The sequence below is a fragment of the Antrostomus carolinensis genome, unplaced genomic scaffold, assembly GCF_000700745.2.
Source record: "Antrostomus carolinensis isolate BGI_N321 unplaced genomic scaffold, ASM70074v2 scaffold3342, whole genome shotgun sequence".
NCBI classification, from domain to species: Eukaryota; Metazoa; Chordata; class Aves; order Caprimulgiformes; family Caprimulgidae; genus Antrostomus; species Antrostomus carolinensis.
In genome coordinates this window covers 86,473-107,276 of record NW_010297407.1, presented here as the reverse complement: position 1 = coordinate 107,276, position 20,804 = coordinate 86,473, and the positions used below count along the sequence as shown (strand labels likewise).

Here is a 20,804-nt window from a genome sequence, read left to right as displayed (position 1 = left end):
TCTTTTCCAAACAAACTATTCTATGATTCTAAAATCTTTCTGAAGCAATTCTGAGATGGTGAATCTGATTAAAACTATAAAGAGGTTTTTGGTTTTTTACTCATCTCTTTTTACTCATCTTCTTTCTCTTGAGAAAACATCTAATGTTTTCTCAATGGACTTAGCTAAAGAATTTCTCTCCTAATCTGTTTGAAATAAGACCTTTTTTTTTTCATGTTTAGTAGTAAGAAAAAATGAATTGGAAGTGTTCCTCCAAATTCTCAGGTTGGCCAAAGAGAAGCCAAAGGAGAGGAAGGAATGCATGCAAAGATAAGGAAGAGGACAGTGAGAGGAGAACAGAAGTGTATTTTATTTCTCTGTAATCTAGAAGCTGGATAATGCTTGATTTTGATCCATGATGTTTTTTATCTCTGGTGTGCACATCTTTTTTTTTTCATTGTCTAAATTACTTTGCTAGGAGTCCTGCATGGTCAGGCCTGTAGCTGTTCATTTTACCACAGCTAAAATGAAGCTTATCTTCCACTTTAATCTTACTGCGCAGTAAGGAGAATTGAGTATCATGAAACGTGTATCTTTGGAAGACTGAGTAGGTTACCCTCCTGAAGACTGAGACCTCTAGACTTGTAAAATAGGTTAAGTGAAAACCTACATACAAAAGTGTTCGTGCAAATGGACACACACTCTGTGTTACAACATTAATTGTTAATTATAATATGCTAGAAGGGTATTATTAATGCCTTCTTGAGAAGAATGATGATGCAGTATGCGTTTTGTGACTGCCTCAATGTATCTCCCTACAAAACCAAAAAATCTTTCTATGTTTTTCTTACCAAATGCTGTTAATGTTTCCCCTCTGAACTTGAAAATGCAATGTCAAGTACAAACAACAGAAGTCTTGGAGATGTTTGCTCCAGCCAAGTTTTTTAATCCACCAAAAGTAGTTGTCTGTTCATGTTTTGTTTGGGCTACCCTGGCCTCTCTTCTTTCTATGTCTGTGGAGCCAAGGAAGAAATGCATGTTTAAAACTCTTGTAAGCCATCTTACAATTCTAATGCCATAACAGTCAGAGAAAATTGCACACGCCAGTAGCTTTTTCTGAAGATCCTGAGCTCTTAGAGTTTAGAGCTTCACCTTCCCAGACCCCTTTACGTATGGGGACTTGGCCATCATCTTAACTTTCTGAAAACAGAAGGGATGATTAGGGGACAGAATTAGTATGTCTTCTCTCAGAGAGAAGATACTGCATGCTAAACTGCAGTGCAGTTTAGCGTCTGTTGCATTCTATGCATCTGCTTCCTTTTATTCCCAGAGAGGCTGATATGTCTGTACAACTTTGTGATGGCTGCTGTCACTTCAAACTCTCCAATGTTATAGGTGCTGTATTTTCACCAGAGCCAAGTGTTGCTACAAGCTTTCACAGGGGAAGCTAGTTCAGAGACTCAGCTGTCAAAATCTCTCTTGTTTTGGGAGCCTTCCTTCTTGTTTGGAGAACATACTAGAGGAATATCCTTCACTTTGAAAAGTAGAGTTCTAATTCCTATTCTCATCATTGGAGCCTGGACAGAAACTTGGCTGACTTGCAGCTAGGTGTTTCTCTTAGTCTGAGCTGAATTGCTCTCCAAGCTTCATTGATTTAACCTCAAAATGTATTTAGTCCTCACCTTCATGGCTTTGGGTGGGAATGTTGCCCAGAGTGAAGAGGTGAATTGAATGTTCAGGGAACACCAATTAAAAAACTAGGCCACTATTGACTGAAAGTTTTTTCTCTATGCACAGTCTTTTCTATGCTTTTGTTAATTTAAGAACAGTGGAATTTTATGGAAATACTGTCGCTAGTTCTTTTCAGAGACAAGACGTGAGTCTAGATGAATCTTTGATCTGGCAGATTCACGTGTTACTGGGACAATTTATTGCTGATGAACTTGGAAATGGTGGGTGTTGATATGTCCAGACAGAAAAACAAGAGTAATTTAAGTGGTAGCTTCTGTTACGACCATCAGAGACAAAATGTGTGTCCAGTGCGGAAGGTAATTTCTTGTATTTGCTGTTTCCCAGTTTGTTTGCTTTATTCTTCATTTGTAAATAATAACTTTTCCCATACAAATTACACTGGTTTATTTTTATATGAGCTATCCTGAACTGACCATAGATATAATTTCTTATTTCTATCATGTTTTACAGTGAATAACCCTATACCTTCCAACTTGAAGTCAGAAGCTAAAAAGGCAGCTAAAATATTACGAGAATTTACAGAAATAACTTCCAGAAATGGGCCCGATAAAATCATACCTCGTGAGTAAAGAAAATGTTTTGATTCAGCTAAAACCTCCAGCACTCCCCTGTGTTGCAGTCGTGCTCTCTTTACCAATTCCGTCTGTTTTCACTGACCGTAACTTAGAGGCAAATGAAGATCTGAGGTGCCATAAATATTTTGGAAGTAAAGGGGTTCAGTTTGCTCTATTCTAGGCAGACATTACTTACTGGGAGGGGTCTTTTGCATGTTTACAATCACAGAGTATCTGCACAGGAGGGCTTCCCTCTGAGGCAGATGGACTCTCATGCTCACCCTGTGAATGTCTGTTTTTAAGGGAGAACCAGGAATAGGAGCTCGAGCATCTGTGTTTATTAGAATTAGGTAGATGAAAATAAGTTCAGGCAAAAAAATCAGTGTGCATTTCTCCTTTGATACTGATTAAACACTATTTGCTGCTGTCGTCTTTATTTTTGCAACTGCTACTCTGTGTTTCTCCTAGTGTCTTACTTCATCTGGTGTTGCTGTTTGTGGCTTTAAATTTATAACTATTGTGTTCCAGAAGGTCTATAATAAGACTTGCAGGATGATGACAGTATTTGCCACAAACACAGTCTAATGATATAAGCTGATGAGGCTGCTGTATGTTGTTGCGATTTAAATTCAGACTCCTCAAAAAAAATCTGTAGAGGCATGAATGTCAACTGTTCACTCCCTCTTTGTCTTGCTAAGTGTGCTCACACACAATGTTCTTGGAAGTAAGCAAACTAATTCTGTATGACCTAACTGGAATAGCTGAAGTAGTTGTGGCAGTGTAGAGATCCGTGCAGGTTAATGCAACCTACAGCTGGCTTTGCAGTTGATTATGAAGTGGAGGCGTCATTGTCAGTTCAGCTTTATTTCAGTTTTCTTTAAGCTTTTCCTTTGATTATTTGACACTTACATGTTTAAAATTGTTAAATATAGAGTTTTATTTTCCCCTTCTCTTAGAACTTCTCTTACAAGATCTTGAATAAATGTTTTTTGTTTCAGCTCATGTAATAGCTAAAGCGAAAGGCCTTGCAGTTTTGTCCGTGATCAAAGCTGGATTTTTGGTGACCGCTCGAGGTGGAAGTGGAATTGTATTAGCTCGTCTTCCTAATGGAAGTAAGTTAATATTTTCCTTTTGTACTTCATGGAATTAAAAGAAAAAAAAAATTCCTCATTATTTCTTTTCATAGCATGAAACACAAGATGTGTGGAGTCAAGTCAATAGGTAACAGTAGGTTTGAAAGCTGATTTCAGAATTTTGTACCTGCTTTTGACCAGAGGTAAATGCTTTTACTATCTTTGTAGAAAAGGGTGAAATAGGAAAGTATATAATTTAAAACTCAATAGAAGAATCAATTATATTCAATGATGGATAACTGTATGATAAATAACTTGTAACAAAGATTTGCTTTTTTTAATATTTAGTTCTTGTAACATGATAAAAATTCTGTAAATTTGTCTTGTTTTGCATAACAGCCTGGTCTGCTCCTTCTGCAATAGGAATTGCTGGCCTTGGTGGTGGATTTGAAATTGGAATTGAGGTATGATTTTACATTTTAAATACCTGTTGGTAACTTTTTGCAAGAAATTAAAATACATTGACAAAGATCTAAATGTTAGTGAGATAGTAGAATCTGTTTTCCTCTTAGAAAAAAAACTATTATAAAATTCATTTATACAAAACAAACAAGATGACGGTTTTGATCCTATCAGTCTAATTGCTTTAAGAGATTTAAATTAAAATAAGTGACATAACAACTATTTCCTTGATTTCTTACTTCTAGCAGACTGAATTTTTCCCTTATTAAAAGCTTCCAGTAATAACACATAATAAAGCCAGTTGGAGTTAATTAAAAGTATCCTATGCTTAATACTGTATCAAATGCTTTGTTAGAGAGCACAAGGAGTCCGTCTGGCAAGAAACAGTGGAAGTAATTGAAGGTGGAGTAAAAGGATGTCTAGCTAATGCTACTGTACTTCATGTATTTCCTAAACAAACTTCTGATTACTGACTTCACCATTCAGTTTGGGAGCACTAAAACTGATGGTGTCTCCTCTAAAGGAATGCTACAGAAAACAAGCTGGTTTCTAGCCAGCAGAAATGATTACGTAAGGGACTCTCAACATGTTTAGAGAAATCCTGTTGATCTGAGCCCTGACAACTCTCTGCCTCCATTTCCCGGCTCCTCTTCCTCACAGGTCCCTTACCCTTGTTTGTTTCCATCTCTCTTCTTTCTTGCCCTAGCCTCCAGTCCTGTCCTCTTCTTTTCTTTCCGTTTAGCTTCTATTCTGCTGATTCCCAAAAAAAATCAAAGTACCAGTACACTGCTAACAAGGTCTCTTGCTATGGACATTCTAGTCTTCAGAAGAATCCATGCATAGCTGATCTAGGCGGTCCATACCAGCCTCCAGTATGTCTTCTACAACTAACTAGCTATCTCTGTCCTGACAGCCAGAGTCCTGACAGTCAGCCAGCACTCACATAATGAGCAACAGATCAATATTTTATTGTATCCTCATTTAATCACTTCCATCTGATATTATTTGTTTTTTTCTGAGCAATCTTGTGCCCTTCATTTGAAATTTTACTCAGCTTACAAAATACTGTTTCCTTACTGGCATTGTAACACAATCTTATTCACTTCTTCTAGGGAAGAGATGCTGTTCAGAAATACTGAAGTGGCTTAGGAGCCCAGAGTCCAATTTCAGTATTCTTTTAGCCATATATAAATGTAAACCTTGTAGAAATTGGTTGAAGCTTATTCTTGTAGGAGAGATTATAGTTGAAATAGTTGTAGTGGTACTTATGGGTGACTTTAAACAACAAGAAGAAAATTACAGACCTCAGAAGTCATAGTATTTGCATGTTTTTCCAAGTGAAACTACTTAGTACCTCAAATTAAAGACCAATTTTAATATTCATCTAAATATTTTCCTTGAAGGTTTTCTCATTAAGCATTCATTTATCTTTAGCTGTAAATTCATCCTCTTAATGGGCAAAAGCAGGTAGCAGCATCCTGAATGACATTCTCTCTCCATCCTTGGATGATTTAGCAACTACCCATGTCAGCCATCTTTTGTTTGGGATGGGGTGGAGGTTACGAGGGGGCTAATAACAAAGGCCTCTCTTACACTGTGTGTAATACTTCTGGGCCAGCCTTATTTTGCAAATAATCTGGTATTTCCTCTTGTATTCCCTGCTGTCACTTTTTGGAATCTGGGGTAAGTTGAAAGTTTTTTCTGAACCTGGATTTCAGTCAAGTCCGTCAGATGAAAGACCAGGCACGGTAGTCCTTGGGTACAGATATCTGTTGAAAAGATGATTCATCATAGTAAGCTACAAAAGTGTCATCTACTCTGTTGAACAGGCTGCAGTATTTTTTTTTCAATAGATGTGGTGTGTTTACTGAGCTTTCAGGTAAGATAGAGTGATCTTTATAGGACCATGCATGTGTTTGAAAGGCTTTTTCCTTCTTTAAAATGCTTCCTAGTTTGGGAAAAAGAGTTGTAGGAGACTTCTATTGAAATTTGTTAAATAGAAGAGAGTTACAGTTTTACAGTACCGATGGTAATAGGCATCAACTTAAACAGTAGTAGTTCTTTGATATGTGCATCTTATGTCACAATCTGGGCAAATAGTCTTTTAAAAATAGTTATTTTCTTTTTTTTTTCCATTTTACATTTGAATCTTTTAAAAATACTTTGTTATCTCTTCAGTTATTTGATTTAATAGTTTCTTGAAGAAACTGACTGCATTTCATATATTCAAGTCTTAAAAAATTAAACATTAATTCATATATGTATACACATTATCTATTAAACTTCTGATTTTCTGTCAAGAAAATAAAATTTTGTCAGTAACAGGAAAACCTGTATACTTTTTAATGTTTATCCTTTAGATGGTAATTTTTGTTTACTAAGTTCTGTCTTTCTGGTATTAATTCAATTACAGAAGGATCAAAATTGTTTTCTTAATCTGATCTTTCTTCACATCTGAAAATGCCTTCATAATTGGTTGCAAAAGCCATAGAAAAATAAAATTCGTTGATTAGGAAATTTTGCATTAAAATAGAGTTTCTGTTACAGCTATTGTTTATCATACTGACCATATCAGTGCTTGGAAAAAAAAAAAAATCAGTCAAATTTTATTGAAGTGGGAGAAGGGATTTTTAGATTCAAAATACCTTGCAGAAAAGAATCAACTTTGTTATGAAAACCACTTCAAGTGAATCCTCTGCAAGAAAGGAAGTAATTCTTTGACAGAACAAGAGATTCTCATTTGATTGAAAACCTTGATAAATCTGAGCTAATTTTCATTTTGGGAAGGGAATATCTTTGATACTCCCACCTGTGTTCCTGCAAAATGGAAGATACTTCTCCCATGGCATTCTAACTTTCTTCTTAAAAAGCATAGTACTTTGATATTTTATAGGTATCAGACTTAGTGATAATTTTGAATCATGAAAGAGCAGTAGAAGCTTTTGCCAAAGGAGGGAATCTTACACTTGGAGGAAATCTTACTGTGGCAATTGGACCTCTGGGGAGGTGAGTAAAATACCTTCCCAGTATGGGGTAGAATTAAATATGGTAGATAGTTTTTTAAAGCCGTATATAAACATTGATGTGACTTTTTTTGATATGTTACAAAACAGCTTGTGCAACCTGTATGTTAATTGGACCATATTGTTTTTGTAGCGTTCAATCACCTTTTCAATCACTTGTTGCCTTTTTTCTTTTTTTTTTCTTTTTTTTCTTTTTTTTTCTTTCCTGATAAAGGCATTTATTGGTAAAAGGAAAGTGTTCCAAGATTTATTCTCTTTTGGAGGAGACTGCTTGGCTAGGCTCAATAAAGAGCACAGGTGCTACCGTGCCTGACTGAGCTATGAGTTTCATTACCTGTGGGTCTGTGCTTTCTGTCACCCCAGATCTGCTGGACAGTAAATAAAAAATACACTAAATAATTACTTTTAAACCTTAAGTGCTTAAGTCAGCTTACTTTGAAGGATAAGATGTTATAATCACAGAATAATTTAACTTGGAAGGGACCTTACCTACTCCAACCTCCTTCTCAAAGCAAGATCTGTTAGGACTCCAGGTCAGGTTGCTCAGGCCTTTGTTCCAGTTTGGTCTTGAAAACCTCTGAAGATGGAGACTGCTCAGGCTCTCTGGGCAATGTGCTCTACTGTTCAGCTGTCCTCATGGTGAAAAATTTTGCTTTACATCCAGTCAAAACATTTATTGTTTCAATTTATGTCCATAGCTTTTTATCCTTCCACTATACACTGCTATAGACAGCGTGATTTCATATTCTTGATTGCCTCTTCATAGATACTTGAAGCTGCTGTTAGGTTCTTCCTAAGTCTTCTCTTCTCCAGGCTTACTAAGCTCAGTTGCCTCAGACTCTGCTCATGGGACAAGTGCCTTCTTATGCTTTTTTTTTCTTTTAGAGTAAGTTTTTACTGATGTCTTTTCATCTTTTCTGACAAAATAAAAGGATAAGATGATACCTTTTCCATAGAAGAGGAAGATCTGTGGATCAGAGGAGGGCAGTGAATGTCATCCGCCTTTCAGAGGCGTTCAGTGTGCTGTCCTGTAACATCTCTGTGTCCAAGCTGGGACATTGTGGCCTAGGTGTCAGGGCAGGGCAGACTAGCAAATAGGTGAAAACTGGATCATCAGGCTTGAAAAATAGTGGTAGATGATTCATGTTGTAGTCAGAAGCCAGGTTTCTGTGGAATTCCTCATGAGACTCTTCTGGGACCTCTCCTGCTTGATATTCCTATCGGTGACCAGGAGGAGCAGATGCAAAATATTCTCTTCAAGTTTGAAGATGACACGAAATCAGGGGGTGCAGCCAATACACTTCAAGGTAGGGCTACCATTCAGAGCAATGGACCTGGAGAGTGCAGAGGAAGGATCCAATGGGAAACCTCATTAAACAAGGACAAATACTACGTTCTGCACTCTTGGTTCAATGAACCCTCAGTAGTTACGTAGGCAGAGCCTGCTGGGCTGAGTCACTGCCCTATTGAGAAGGTGCTGGAGTTCTGGTGGGCAGTAAGTTGAGCCAGTAGTGCATCCTGACAGCAAACAGTGTAGGGGGCTGCATCAGCAGAGCTGTAACCAGTAGATAAGGGAAGTGATTGTTCCCCTTTACGTGGCACTTCATAGACTGTGCCTAGAATATTGTGTTCAGTTTCATTCCTGCAGTACAAGAAAGATGTTTGTAAACTTCAGTGTGTGCAGTGAATGGCTACCAGGATGGCCAAGGACATGGAGCACATGAACAATGAGGCTGGGGGGAGCTTGGCTTATTTAACCTGGAGGAGAGAAGACCTTGAGGTCTTCTAAGAGGCTGCATTCTCAACAAGGGATTGCCAAGAAGAGAAACTCCAGTTCTTTGCTGAGGTGAATACCAAGCAAGTGAGAGATGGTAGTCATAAATAGAAACAAGGGAGATTCTGACTGGATATGAGAAAATAATTTTCAACATGAGTATAACTGAGCACTGACAAAGGTTGCTCAGAGTGTCTGTGGAACCTATGTCTTTGGAAGTCTTCAAAAACTGGCCAGACAAAGCCCAGAGCAACCTGATCTCAATTTGATGTTGTATCCATTTTGAGCAGGAGGTTGGGGTGGCTGATTGCCTAAGGTATCTTCAAACCTAAAATATTATGTGATCCTGCATGGGACAAAAATTGTAATCTTCCAGTTCTGCTGAGGTCTGATAAGGCCTTATTTTAAATATTTTGTGCAGTTTTGGGCACCAGAAAATCAAGGAAGATCCAAGTCACCACACACATAATCAAATAATTTTAAAACATTATTAAAACATGAGTTAATAATTTTCAGACTTCTGAATGCAAGAGGAGGTCTAACATGGAGCATTCACCTGAGGCAACGTTGTTCCGTGCTTCAGAGGAAACCTTATCAAACAGCTTACTCTGTACTGGGTCCTGTCTGAAGTAAGAACTGAAAATGGATTTCAAGTCTGACCCACTTGAATATATTCAGTAGAGTTTGTAAGAACAGAGGGAAGTGAAGCTCTTACTGACTTTTGGTAGGATTAAAATAAAAAGACAGTTGCTCTTCATTTTGCAAATGAAGCCATATTGAAGAATGTCACCCAAAACTTTTTTCCTTCTAGAAACTTAGAAGGGGATGTTTCCCTGAGAAGTTCTGCTGCTGTCTATACATACTGCAAATCACGAGGACTGTTTGCAGGTGTATCTCTGGAAGGAACTTGTTTAATTGAAAGGAAAGAAACAAATCGCAAGTAAGTTCTCTTGAAATCTAGAAGTTTCAGTGAAGGCATAGTGACATAATGAACTAGGACACATTCAATCTGGAAAAAGTTTGTTGTGAGAACATACTGTGCTGAGTTTTTACTTTCTTGAGGGGCAAGGGTTACTTCAATTTAGACGTACTGGAATGGGTATTGAGATGATGCTGAAGGTTTAGAGATTATATATCTGTGGCAGGTTGACCTTAGCTAGCCACCAGATGCCAACCAAGCTATTCTCTCACTCCCCCTTGCTCAAGTGGACGGGGGGAGAAAATATGACTTGTGGATTGAGATAAGGCAGGGAGATCTCTTACCAGTTACTGTCTCAGGAAAAAAAAAAAAAAATGGACTTGGGGAAATTAATTTAATTTATTGCCAGTTAATAAGAGATTAGGATAATGAGAAATTAGAACAAATCTTCCCCCTTCACCCCACCCCTCCCTTCTTCCTGGGCTTAACTTCTCTTCCAACTTCCCTACCTCCTCCCCCTGAGCAGCGCAGAGGGATGGGGAATTGGGGTTGTGGTCGGTTCATCACATTCTCTGCCGCTCCTTCCTTCTCACGCTCTTGCCCTGCTCCAGCGCATGGTCCCTCTCACAGGAGACAGTCCTCAAACTTCTCCAATGCGAGTCCTTCCCACAGTCTGCAGTTCTTGAACTGCTCCAGCCTGGGTCCTTTCCATGGGGTGCAGTACTTCAGGAACAGACTGCTCCAGTGTGGGTCCCCCATGGGGTCACAAGTCCTGCCAGCAAACCTGCTCCAGCATGGGCTCCAGTCTCCATGGGTCAGCAGGTCCTGCCAGGAGCCTGCTCCAGCATGGGCTTCCCATGGGGTTACAGCCTCCTTCAGGCCTCCACCTGCTCTGACATGGGGTCCCCCGTGGGCTGTAGGTGGACATCTGCTTCACCATGGACCTCCATGGGCTGCAGGGGGACAGCCTGCCTCACCATGGTCTTCACCATGGGCTGCAGCGGAATCTCTGCTCCGCTCCTCCCCCTCCTTCTTCACTGACCTTGGTGTCTGCAGGGTTGTTTCTCTCACATATTCTCACTCTTCTCTCCCAGTTGCTGTTGTGCAGCGTTTTTTCCCCCCTTAAAAATGTTATCACAGAGGTGCTACCACCATCACTGGTGGGCTTAGCCAGCAGCAGGTCCGTCTTGGAGCCTGCTGGAACTGCCTCTGTCCGACATGGGGGCAGCTTCTGGCATCTTCTCACAGAAGCCACCCCTGCAAGCCCTACCCCTTACCAAAACTTTGCCATCTAAACCCAGCACAATATTGTAGAAGTTACATATTGAGGTATTTACTTCATAATGAAAAATATTATTTTAGGCCACTTGAAAGAAAAAAATAAATCTCGTTTATATCTCTCTGATCTTGAGAAAACAGAATAGAATCATAGAATCGTTTTGGTTGGAAAAGATCTTTACGATTGAGTCCAACCGAACACTGCCAAGACCACCACTAAACCAAACTGAACAACCCCAGTTCCCTCAGCCTCTCCTCATAAGGCTTGTGCTCTAGACCCTTCACCAGCTTCGCTGCCCTTCTTTGCACATGCCGTACTCAGCTTATGGAATGCTGCTTTCTTCGTGCGACCTATTAAGTTTAAAGTCCAAGGAACCTCTGGGTGTCCTGCGCTTGTATGTTCTGTGTTTATGAAAACTTTGGTTCTGCTGATATTAGCCAAGGCTAATACTGATTTCAGTGACAGCATGTCAGTAACTTCTAGCTGTCTCTATTCATAAAATCGGGGTTGCAGTGTTTCCATTAAGGAATTTCACTACATCATTAAGGAATCTATCCCAATGTTTTGCAAAAGTGTTGTGTGTTTCTTCAGTTTGCTGTGTGACTGGCTTTCACATGGTCTAGCTGATGCATACCGCGTGACAAGGAACAAAATATTACTGGTTAAGAACATTTTGAAATAAGATAGTAGGTAGGCATTCAGGTTTGCTACAGTTACTTATCATTCCACGTTTACTGCATTGAACTAGTTCTGTCACTTCTCAATAAATGATCAGTAGGAGAAATGCAGGACCAAGGAGGAGAGGGGGAACATTTGCACAAGGTTAATCTATCTAGACATTGAAATGTAATGGTGATCAAATACCTGCAATCTTTTCTTTTGCGTCAGGTTTTATGGGCAGGATATTCGTGCTAGTGCCATCTTGCTTGGTGATGTGCCTTTTCCTGCTCAAGCAGAAGATCTTTATGAAACTCTGGCATCCTTCACTGAAGTATATGAAAATGAAGAGCAAAAGAATAATCCAGGAAAAGCTGTAAGGGAACAAAGAAGGGTTTGTGCACCTCTTTTTCATGTAGGCTTTTTCTGTTCCTGAACTGTTCCTGGTCAGTGGTAACGTTGATGTTCACATGGCATTCTTAACTTTTCTGTCGGATGCTTAAAGGCGTAACACATTGCAGGTACTGCATGAGGGTAATACATTCGTTCAAGTATTGCCATGGTAGGTTCTTCTGGACAAGAATGTTGCTGGTTTTGCTTTGCATCCTCCAGAATAACAAAGTATGTCCTTGTTTTTCTAATACTACATAATCAAATCTGAGGTGATGATTAGAAAAGTTTATTCAGCTATTCCTAATCAAGTTAATTTGCAAATAATGAGCATACCAGGTTTGATATAGATACTCTTCATTTTTCTACCTTTTCTGTCTTCCATTCAAACAATCACATTTATGATGTAAAACTGAGAACTGTAGAAGATGTTTTTTTGTAGATGTTGATGTTACTGGTAGACAATTATTTACTTTCATCTTTGTTAAACCCATAGTGAATTACTTTATAGTCATGTGTATGTCACTAGTTCTTTAGTGTGCTTCTTGAATTCGTACAATTTCAGTGGAGAAAGAGTGATGGTTTTGGGTTGGTTTTTTTTCAGTGTAACTTAACATACCTCTGGGTTCTGAAGTTACAATCTACTTCCAGATGTGATGCAACTTTTTATAACAATTTGTACATTTTAGGTAAATGACCCACCTGCTAGACCATCATCAAGACCAGAGCCACCTAAACCCACTGTTAGACCAACACCACCAGGTTAAAAATATTTTGATAATGATTAATTTATTCTACATATAAAATTAGAGTATTAAAGGTAGTGATTGTTTTGCAATAATTATAATAGTAGTTGTCTCCATGTGTTTGTATTGTTACTGAAGTCTGTAATAGTCCAAAGAAATCATTTATGTTTATTGCCCCATGGTACAATGAAACTTCTTAGTAAAAAAAGTAGTCCTACTAGAAACTGCTAGTCCTCCTCCTATAAATTTCTGGTTTCTAGAAAACTTAGTTTCTTTTTTAGGTTGTCATTATATTTTCCTAGGTAGAGGTCTTACAGTAGAGCAAAGGAGGCAGAGTTTTGGGTCCATTACAGTTTGTCTACCAAAGTGCTCTCACTGAAAGTGAGTCTTTACTGTGCAGCTCCTGTTGTTAACTTGATTTATTTCTCTGAACAAGGATATAAGGCAGAGTCCTTATTTCTTTCTTCTGTACTGCTCCTTAGATAACTACAATCATTTTATAACTATTGAACATGTATTAGAAAAGCAGTATATGAAATATAACAATATATGTTAGTATATCGTGTTACTTGCTACTTTATTTTCTCTTTCAGCTAAAAAGAATACAAACAAACTTTATCCTGAACTTCCAAATGATTATGCCTCTGTGGGTAAGTACTAAGCTTGCACATATTTTGTTAATGCAGTGTGGAATTGAAGAAGTCCTAAAAATACTTTGGAAGACATTTAACAATATCTGGCCATACATATTTTTCTTTATTGTCCATGTTTTAAAATGAGATTCAGGTCTTATTTGCCCTCCTGAAAATATTTCATAAATGTGAATCTTATTCCCTGGCTTTACATTCCAACAGCATTGTTCTTTTTCTGAACAGCAAAAGTTCTTTTATTTTAATCAGTGATCTTGAAAAATGCACTGAAAGTAGTAACTGTTTTATGTTACCACCTAACTGAAGTTAAAAAGAAAGCTGATATAATAAGCTTGTGTGCAAGTCCTTATGCAAGGTACTGTAACTCCTGTTTTAATTAAAAAGTGCTTCCACATGTCATATCTGATTATGTTGTCATAAACACAGATTTCTGTTGCAGTTATTCTCATTGAGGTTTTTATATTGAGTTGAGGTAACTCTGCATACTACTTGTTGTTCTATTCTGATTCTCTTAAGTTTAAAGCAGTTTCAGCTCTAACAGGAGAATGTTACTCTGTAGTATTTGCAATGTAATTCAAAATGTGGGGCCCATCATCTGGAAATTTGTGATCTGTTAGGAAAAAAATTTATTATAAAATGGTTATGTTCATTTGGCTGCTATAGTGTTCTCTCCCACCAGGAGTCTCATCTGTCACAGGTAAAAGACTGTTATCTGTTTCAAAGTCAGTGAAATAAATTATTTCTCCCATGAAATACAATGTCCATTTGATAAATAAATGTTTTGGTGGTCTCTGCTACTATCAAAACCAAGACCAGGGCATTCTATATTACACATTAACTTCTCCAACATGAGTCCTTCCCACAGGCTGCAATTCCTCACAAACTGCTTTAGCATGGGTCCCTTCCATGGGGTGTAGTCCTTCAGGAGCAGACTGCTCCAGCACAGGCTTCTCACAAAGTCTTGGCCTTTGGGCGCAGCCTCCCACTCTGGCATGGGGTCCTTCATTGGCTGAAGTATGGATATCTGCTCCACCATGGACCTCCATGGAGCGCAGGGGGCAGCCTACCTTACCATGGTCTTCACTACAGGCTGCAGGAGAATCTCTGCTCTGGTGCCTGGAGCACCTCCTCCCCCTTCTTCACTGGCTTTGGTGTCTGCAGAGTTGTTTCTCTTGTAGCCCACCCCTCTCTCTGGTGCAGGTTGCTGTGTTGCCCAGCAATTTTTTTTCCCTTTCTGAAATAAGTTGTCACAGAGGCACTACCACTGTCGCTAATGGGCTCAGCCTTGGCCAGCAGCAGGTCTTACTTGAAGCCTGAGAAGCTTCTAGCAGCCTCTCAAAGGAGCCACCCCTGTAGCCCCTTCCCTGCTACCAAAACCCCACCACACAAACCCAAGACATCTGTACTCAGCATGTCATCCAAAAAGAAAGAGGCTATTAAAAGCCATTAAAACTGAATGTTCTCAGTCTTAAAAACCCCTGAGCAATTGAGAAGAGGTTTCCAAAATAGCTGGAAAAACTTGCATTTGCTGTATTAGAGGGAGTTCTTCCATTCAGATGCAAGTAACAAGGTAAAAATCTTCCAGAGCCATCTGTTGATGACTTTCAAGATTATTTAAAATCAAAATGTAGACTTAGTCAGTCTACTACTGAGGTTTCCCAGTGATTTCTAGCAAGACACAAGCTTGTCTTTGATGAGTGCAACAGTAGGATTTTCTGTAAATGACACTTCTTGCAAATGTTATTTCATGGTAAATTTCTGTTTACTTTACAAGCTTGGCAAAGTATATTTTGCTTTCTATTGCAGATTGTATTTCCATAGGTAACAGTTCAAATCCTATCTGAATCCACAGAAGTACTCTATGTTTCTAAAGGCTAAAGAATTGTTCTTACCACAGGGAAAAATCAAGGTTGAAGTCAGTTGCCCTGATGAGTGTCTCTTAATACCATAGCCTACATGCATGTTGATGGGAGGCTGGAAAAGAGTTGCAGTCCCTTTCACATCAGTAACAAAGGGTGTGTTTATGCTGGGTAATGGAATAGAAGGAGCCTTAAGGCCATACCTTCTGTCAGTGATCTCTTCCTGCCTGTTTATAGTCCAGATGATTTCAACAGAGCTGCCAAGCAGCTATAGCTTGTACTAGCCAATCTTTATTGCAGGATTAGTTGCTGCAACGGATGTTCTACAGTGATCTGAAAAAAACAGCTAACATTTTTTGCATTTTTCTAGGCTTTTTTTAAAAAAAGTTATTAGATCACTAACAGAAAAGTGCATGAAACTAATCTTTAGGAAGCTACATTTTAGGTATAATGGCTGGTGCAGGGGTAGGTTTTGATGATGAGCAACAAGCTTTTCTGGGTTGCCAGTAGTAAGGACTTACTTTTGGGTGGGGAAGGGGAAGGTTGGTATTGTGTTATGAGGCTTTGGTTTTGCAACAGTTACAAAAGTAGTATCAAGGATGAAACTTTAATTCTTCTTATTAGATGGAAGAAGAGCTAGACTCGTGGATGAAACATTTTTAATTATTTTATGTGGACCTGAATTATCTAAATAGGTAATGTAATATAACCTATTTAAAATGCAAGAAGAATGTTAAATGAAAACATGTTTTCCTAAACTGATAATGTGATACTTGAACTCAGATGCAAGTAGATTGTTTTCATGTAACTGAATAATACCTAAGGTAATGCATTTAGTTGTAAAATGAGGTTCAGTAATGGTTTAAAATGTTTCCAGAAACTTGGAAATACCACAGATTTTGATTTAAAAAAAAATATAAATTATTATTTGCAGAGACCTTTTACAATTCTGGAAAAAAAAACTAGTAGCTGATACAGTTATTGTGATTCAGTGAAGTATAAAGTTTCTACTATAGTAGAGATTTTTCTAGAGACTGTTCAGATAAAGAACTGAGATTTGATTATGAATATGAATGTTCATTCCTCCTCCCGTACTAGATTTGCAGCTTCGTTTTTCTACTTGTTCCCTCTCTGTTGTACAATCTAATAAAAGGGCTGACTAGTCCTTCCAAGCTTTATTACTGCAATCTTCTAGCTTTACTTTATCTGGATAGAAGGTTTCTGCAGATTTCTGTGCCACATCTGTAATATAAATGACCCATGGTTCTTTAGTGAACTACTTGGCCATTGTAGACTCAAGAGAAGTTTATTTTATTAGGGCAGTTTTTTTAGATACATTAGGCTGATAGTTTGTCACACTAGAGTGTCTAATCCTAGATATTAGTTCTTCATTAGTGTTATGATTTCTGGTTATTTCTGCTTGAGGTTCTGCCAAGGAGCAGCAAGTAACCAAAACTGAAGATAAATGGTTATTTCACTTAGCTGTCTATCCTCCTAACAGTTTGTTGAATACTGTGCAATTCTGAAAACATTGCAGTGATATGCTTTCCCAACTGAACTGGTAGCAGCAGAAGTAGTGGCCTACTAGTAAAAGCAAGAGCTGGGTTAAAGTGAATGTTGGTGAGAACTGAATCATTAATAGGCAATTAGTTCAGAATCAGAAGTCAGATATTTTTTCACTTTTTCTTTAGCTCAGCTAACCAGAAAAGGACTGGTTCACATGTTTGGAAAAGAATCACTGAAAATTGCCAAGGTGCTGAAACAATCAGGAAACTGACTTGAGGCAGGAATGGGGATCAAAATGCAAAAAACTTTGTCCTTCTGATCTCTATTCTTTCACTTTTTATAATTATCAAAAATCCTCATGGGCCTGAGTTCTCTAACCTTGAAAACGCATACTTGTTTTGTGTTTCATTCTTCCTCTGCTCAGTAATGTGTTCCATTTCAGGAACGTTTATGAACAAGATTGTGGGTCTGTGTCTACAATACTGTAAGACAAAATGCTCATCATAAGCACAAAACCATTTTATAAGTGTAAATATTTTGTCATAATTAGGAGAAAGTAATGATGCTGTTTGCATCTTTTAAGCAGTCGTATGATTTGCTTAAGAAACTCATGAGAACTTGTGCCTGTAAAACCTAAGTGTTCAAGGATTTTTTCAAATTTCTCCCAGAAACACCAGCTTTCTTACCTTCCACAGGTACTAAATATTTTTAAATTTAATTTTATTTTGGGGTAAATGTGTGCCCTCTTCTTTTGATTCTTGAACTGAATAAATTATCTATGTGCAGACATTGAACCCTTAAGACTATTGTGCGTAAAATCATCGCACCCAAACTTGATTACAGTAAAACTCTGGAAAAAAACCCCAAAAACCAAAAAACAAATTGTAACTAGTTTTTTCAGCAGAAACTTTTCACTTTGAAAATAATATGAAATTATTAACAGATTGTTACTAACCTATTAGGCATATATTTGTATTCTTACATACAGAAAGAAATACTATATCAAGCCTACTGATGGAGACATGGAGGCAGATGAGAAATTTGTCACCATTTTTAAGAAGCTAAAAAACCCCTCCTTCCTTCAGTGAGGATTTAAGTGATTTGTCAATCTCGTTATTAAAAATCCATGCCTTCCAATATGAATTTGCAGCTTTCAGACAGTAATGTTTGTGGCTTTCTTCACTATATTAAGGAGCCCTTTCCTACCCAGAGGCTTTTTTTGTTTCCCCCTCGTTCCATTTGAGACACTTGTGCTGTAATCAAATCACCTTTTGATCTTCCTTGATCTTTCTTTTGATTGCTAAACAGATTGATGAGCTCTTTGTCATAAGTCATTTTCGGTTTCCTCTCAAATTTTAAATAGTGCTACAAATAGCAAATTCTGAGATGTGAGCTCACGGGGATCAATAAGATTTGGGCTCCTAAAAGCCATAATGAATTTGGACTAAACTCCGGTCCTTACCTTTTTAATCATTTATTTATTTTAACCTTCTTACTTATTGCTACTCTGTGTTAAAACAGTTGAGACAGTATCGACCTTTTTTGATTGGGTGGTACCCTGAGGTTGTGGAAAATTTGGTTTGTGTTCACTAAATACCTCTGAGATGCTACTTTTCATGGTTGCAGTTCTCCAGGAATCAGGTCTGGCCCAATTCTCTATAATTTCGGAGATGAGCTCAATGTTTCTTTCAGTAATCTATGAATGCCAGATGGTTCAGTAGATCAATGAAAATCTGTTTGCTGTGAGAATTCCAAGATAGATTTTTATACCTCCTGACGAGTATTTTGTTAAGGAAACTTGAGGGTTTGTATGTGAATTTCTTTTTGTTAATACATTATGGGGTTTTTTTGTGGCCAGTTAAAAATGTGGTAACTAAGCCAACACAATTATGTGGACTAAGGCTTCATAGACTGCTCCTGAGGTAAAAAGCTTTAAAAAAAAAAAAAATCTGTTTGCAGCTCTCTGAGGTCAATAGCATAATTTTTACTTGTGACTTCACCTCCTGTTTCACTTGTTTTACTTGCATACCTGTTCTGCAGTTCAGTTGCCATCTGACTTATGATCTTTTTATTTTTAGAGCTACTACCCTATGTTGATAATATTGATCAAATTCAGGGAAAAGCTAAAATGTAACCTGGAACATGGACACTATTCTAGCTTTCTCTCCAGTAATTAATGCCTCTGATTACATGTACTGCTGAACTTATTTAAAGAGAGTGTAGTGAAACAGTGGAATTTTTAGTTAGAGCTGCTGAAAGAAAGCATCACTCTATGTATGCACTTGCAATTTTAAAATAGGCTTGCTTTGCTAAATCTGTATTGAAGCAATTCTTTATTTTTCTGATATGCTTAACAACTTAGTTTTAACAAAACTAGCACTATTTTGGAACAACTCAAACTTAACTGGAAATCTAACACCTATTTATATCAGTGATGCAGCTCCACATTTAGAACTAGCCACTGACAAAAAAATTCTGATAACTACACTATAAGAGAAACATAAATGTGCCTAAATCTCCTCTTCATGAGCAACTTTTGACTTGGGCATTTTTATTGTAATTAGGTTTAAACACCACAATAGTGAAGTAGAAGTATTTCATCAGTTTTGGAGCAAATAAAATTCAGGTATCAATCTGGTCTCAGGCTAAGTTTTTCCTGGTGTAATATCTGAATTTTTGCTTTTCCTGTGTTATCAGAATGCATATGCTTAAAGTCTTTCTAGAATATTGTCAATATTGCAGTTTTTGCTTCTTTCTTTTTGTTCTGGATCAAGATGATTTAAAATTCTGTCATCATTCCAAAGATTAATTTGTCAACTTTAATTGTGGAAAAAAAAAAAAAATTAAAAGCTTTTAACTTTTAGTTAAGTAAGATTATAAAATGGTTTTTGTACCATGCTATCTGCATAGACCTGGAAGGGAGAAGGAATCCAAAACCTGTTGTTTGTAAGGATGAAGGAAGGCTCCCTGGTTCACAATGAGGGGGAAAATGCATTTTGCTTTTGAACTGGAAATTAATCCATGGAAACATGATTTATTTCTGTCACTGAGACTGGCTGATATTTCAGAAATGTTGGCCCCGAGTCATTTTCATAGGCATTAAACTGTACCCTTTTAAAAGTATATTTGTTAATGAGGGTTATGAGAACTTGGAGATAAATAGAATAATCTGCTCCAGCTGATGGACTGCTAATAAAGGAAGCTGTCCTTTCAGTTGAATTTCCCATATTTTCCTGTGATACTTCTGTGCTGTTACTCCCTGTAGATAAGGAAGGTAGCTGATTAATTAAATTGTTCTCCCATTGTGTGTCTTCATGGGGAAGTGGGGTAGACATTATAGTGAATAAAAGACACTGATTCAGTAATTATCTGAAAACTGGTGTGGTGGTTTCACTTGGCTAGAAGCCAAACACAGCTGCTTGCTCCTTCCCCTTACCCCCACCTGGGGTTAGGGGAAAGAATTGGCAAGGGTAAGAAGACTTGTAGGTTGAGATAACAACAATGTAATAATTGAAATAAAAGAAAACTTAAAATAATACTCATATTAAAATAGTAATGATAATAATAGTAATAAAATATGTAAATGAGTGCTACACGGTGCAACTGCTCACCGCCCGCCAACCAAACCCGGCCCGTTCCCAGATAATGATCCCGGAGGAGCCACAATCCCGACCCAAAACCACAATCCCAGAAGAGCGAGAGCCTGAGTGAAAGCCAGAGAGAGCTAAAAGAGGAAGAGACCCTCACTAATATACTGGACATGACGTGATATGATATGGAATACCCCATTGGCATATCCAAATGCCAATTTAGCTTATTAATTTAATATTCCTCACCCCCTTAGATCTTGTGCTTGTGGACTAACAGAACACAAAGTCTTTCACTTCCAGTGACAAAAATGCAAACACTGGTATGTTATCAGTGTTTCTCTCATAACAAATCCCATGCTGAAAGTAAAACGCAGCACTATTCTAGTTACTAAAAAGAAACCCAACTCTGTTCCAGCTAAAAACCAGGACAACTGGATAAAATAATTAAAATAAGAAACTCGGCTAAAATCAGATCTGTGCATATTACTTTAGGTGCTGTGGATGTGTGCTGTGTATTTGGAACTGAAAAAAAGCCACTTTTAATTCTTCAGTTCATGAATTACTCCTTTTCCAAGAAAGGCAGATATTTGC

At 37.8% G+C, this 20,804-nt stretch overlaps 1 protein-coding gene across 1 annotated transcript in view; it reads left to right on the top strand.

The window, feature by feature from the left end:
• Window positions 1-2,181: 2,181 nt before the first annotated feature.
• The window catches only part of SH3YL1 (SH3 and SYLF domain containing 1), a gene marked incomplete at its 5' end in the record, with an annotated part of 36,076 nt that continues 17,453 nt past the window's right edge, over window positions 2,182-20,804 (top strand). Inside the window, 8 exons of the mRNA XM_010162094.1 lie at window positions 2,182-2,292; window positions 3,284-3,397; window positions 3,758-3,822; window positions 6,714-6,826; window positions 9,429-9,557; window positions 11,704-11,848; window positions 12,552-12,624; window positions 13,202-13,258. Of these exons, the coding sequence (XP_010160396.1) occupies window positions 2,182-2,292; window positions 3,284-3,397; window positions 3,758-3,822; window positions 6,714-6,826; window positions 9,429-9,557; window positions 11,704-11,848; window positions 12,552-12,624; window positions 13,202-13,258 (807 nt within the window). The remainder of the gene's footprint in view (window positions 2,293-3,283; window positions 3,398-3,757; window positions 3,823-6,713; window positions 6,827-9,428; window positions 9,558-11,703; window positions 11,849-12,551; window positions 12,625-13,201; window positions 13,259-20,804) is intronic.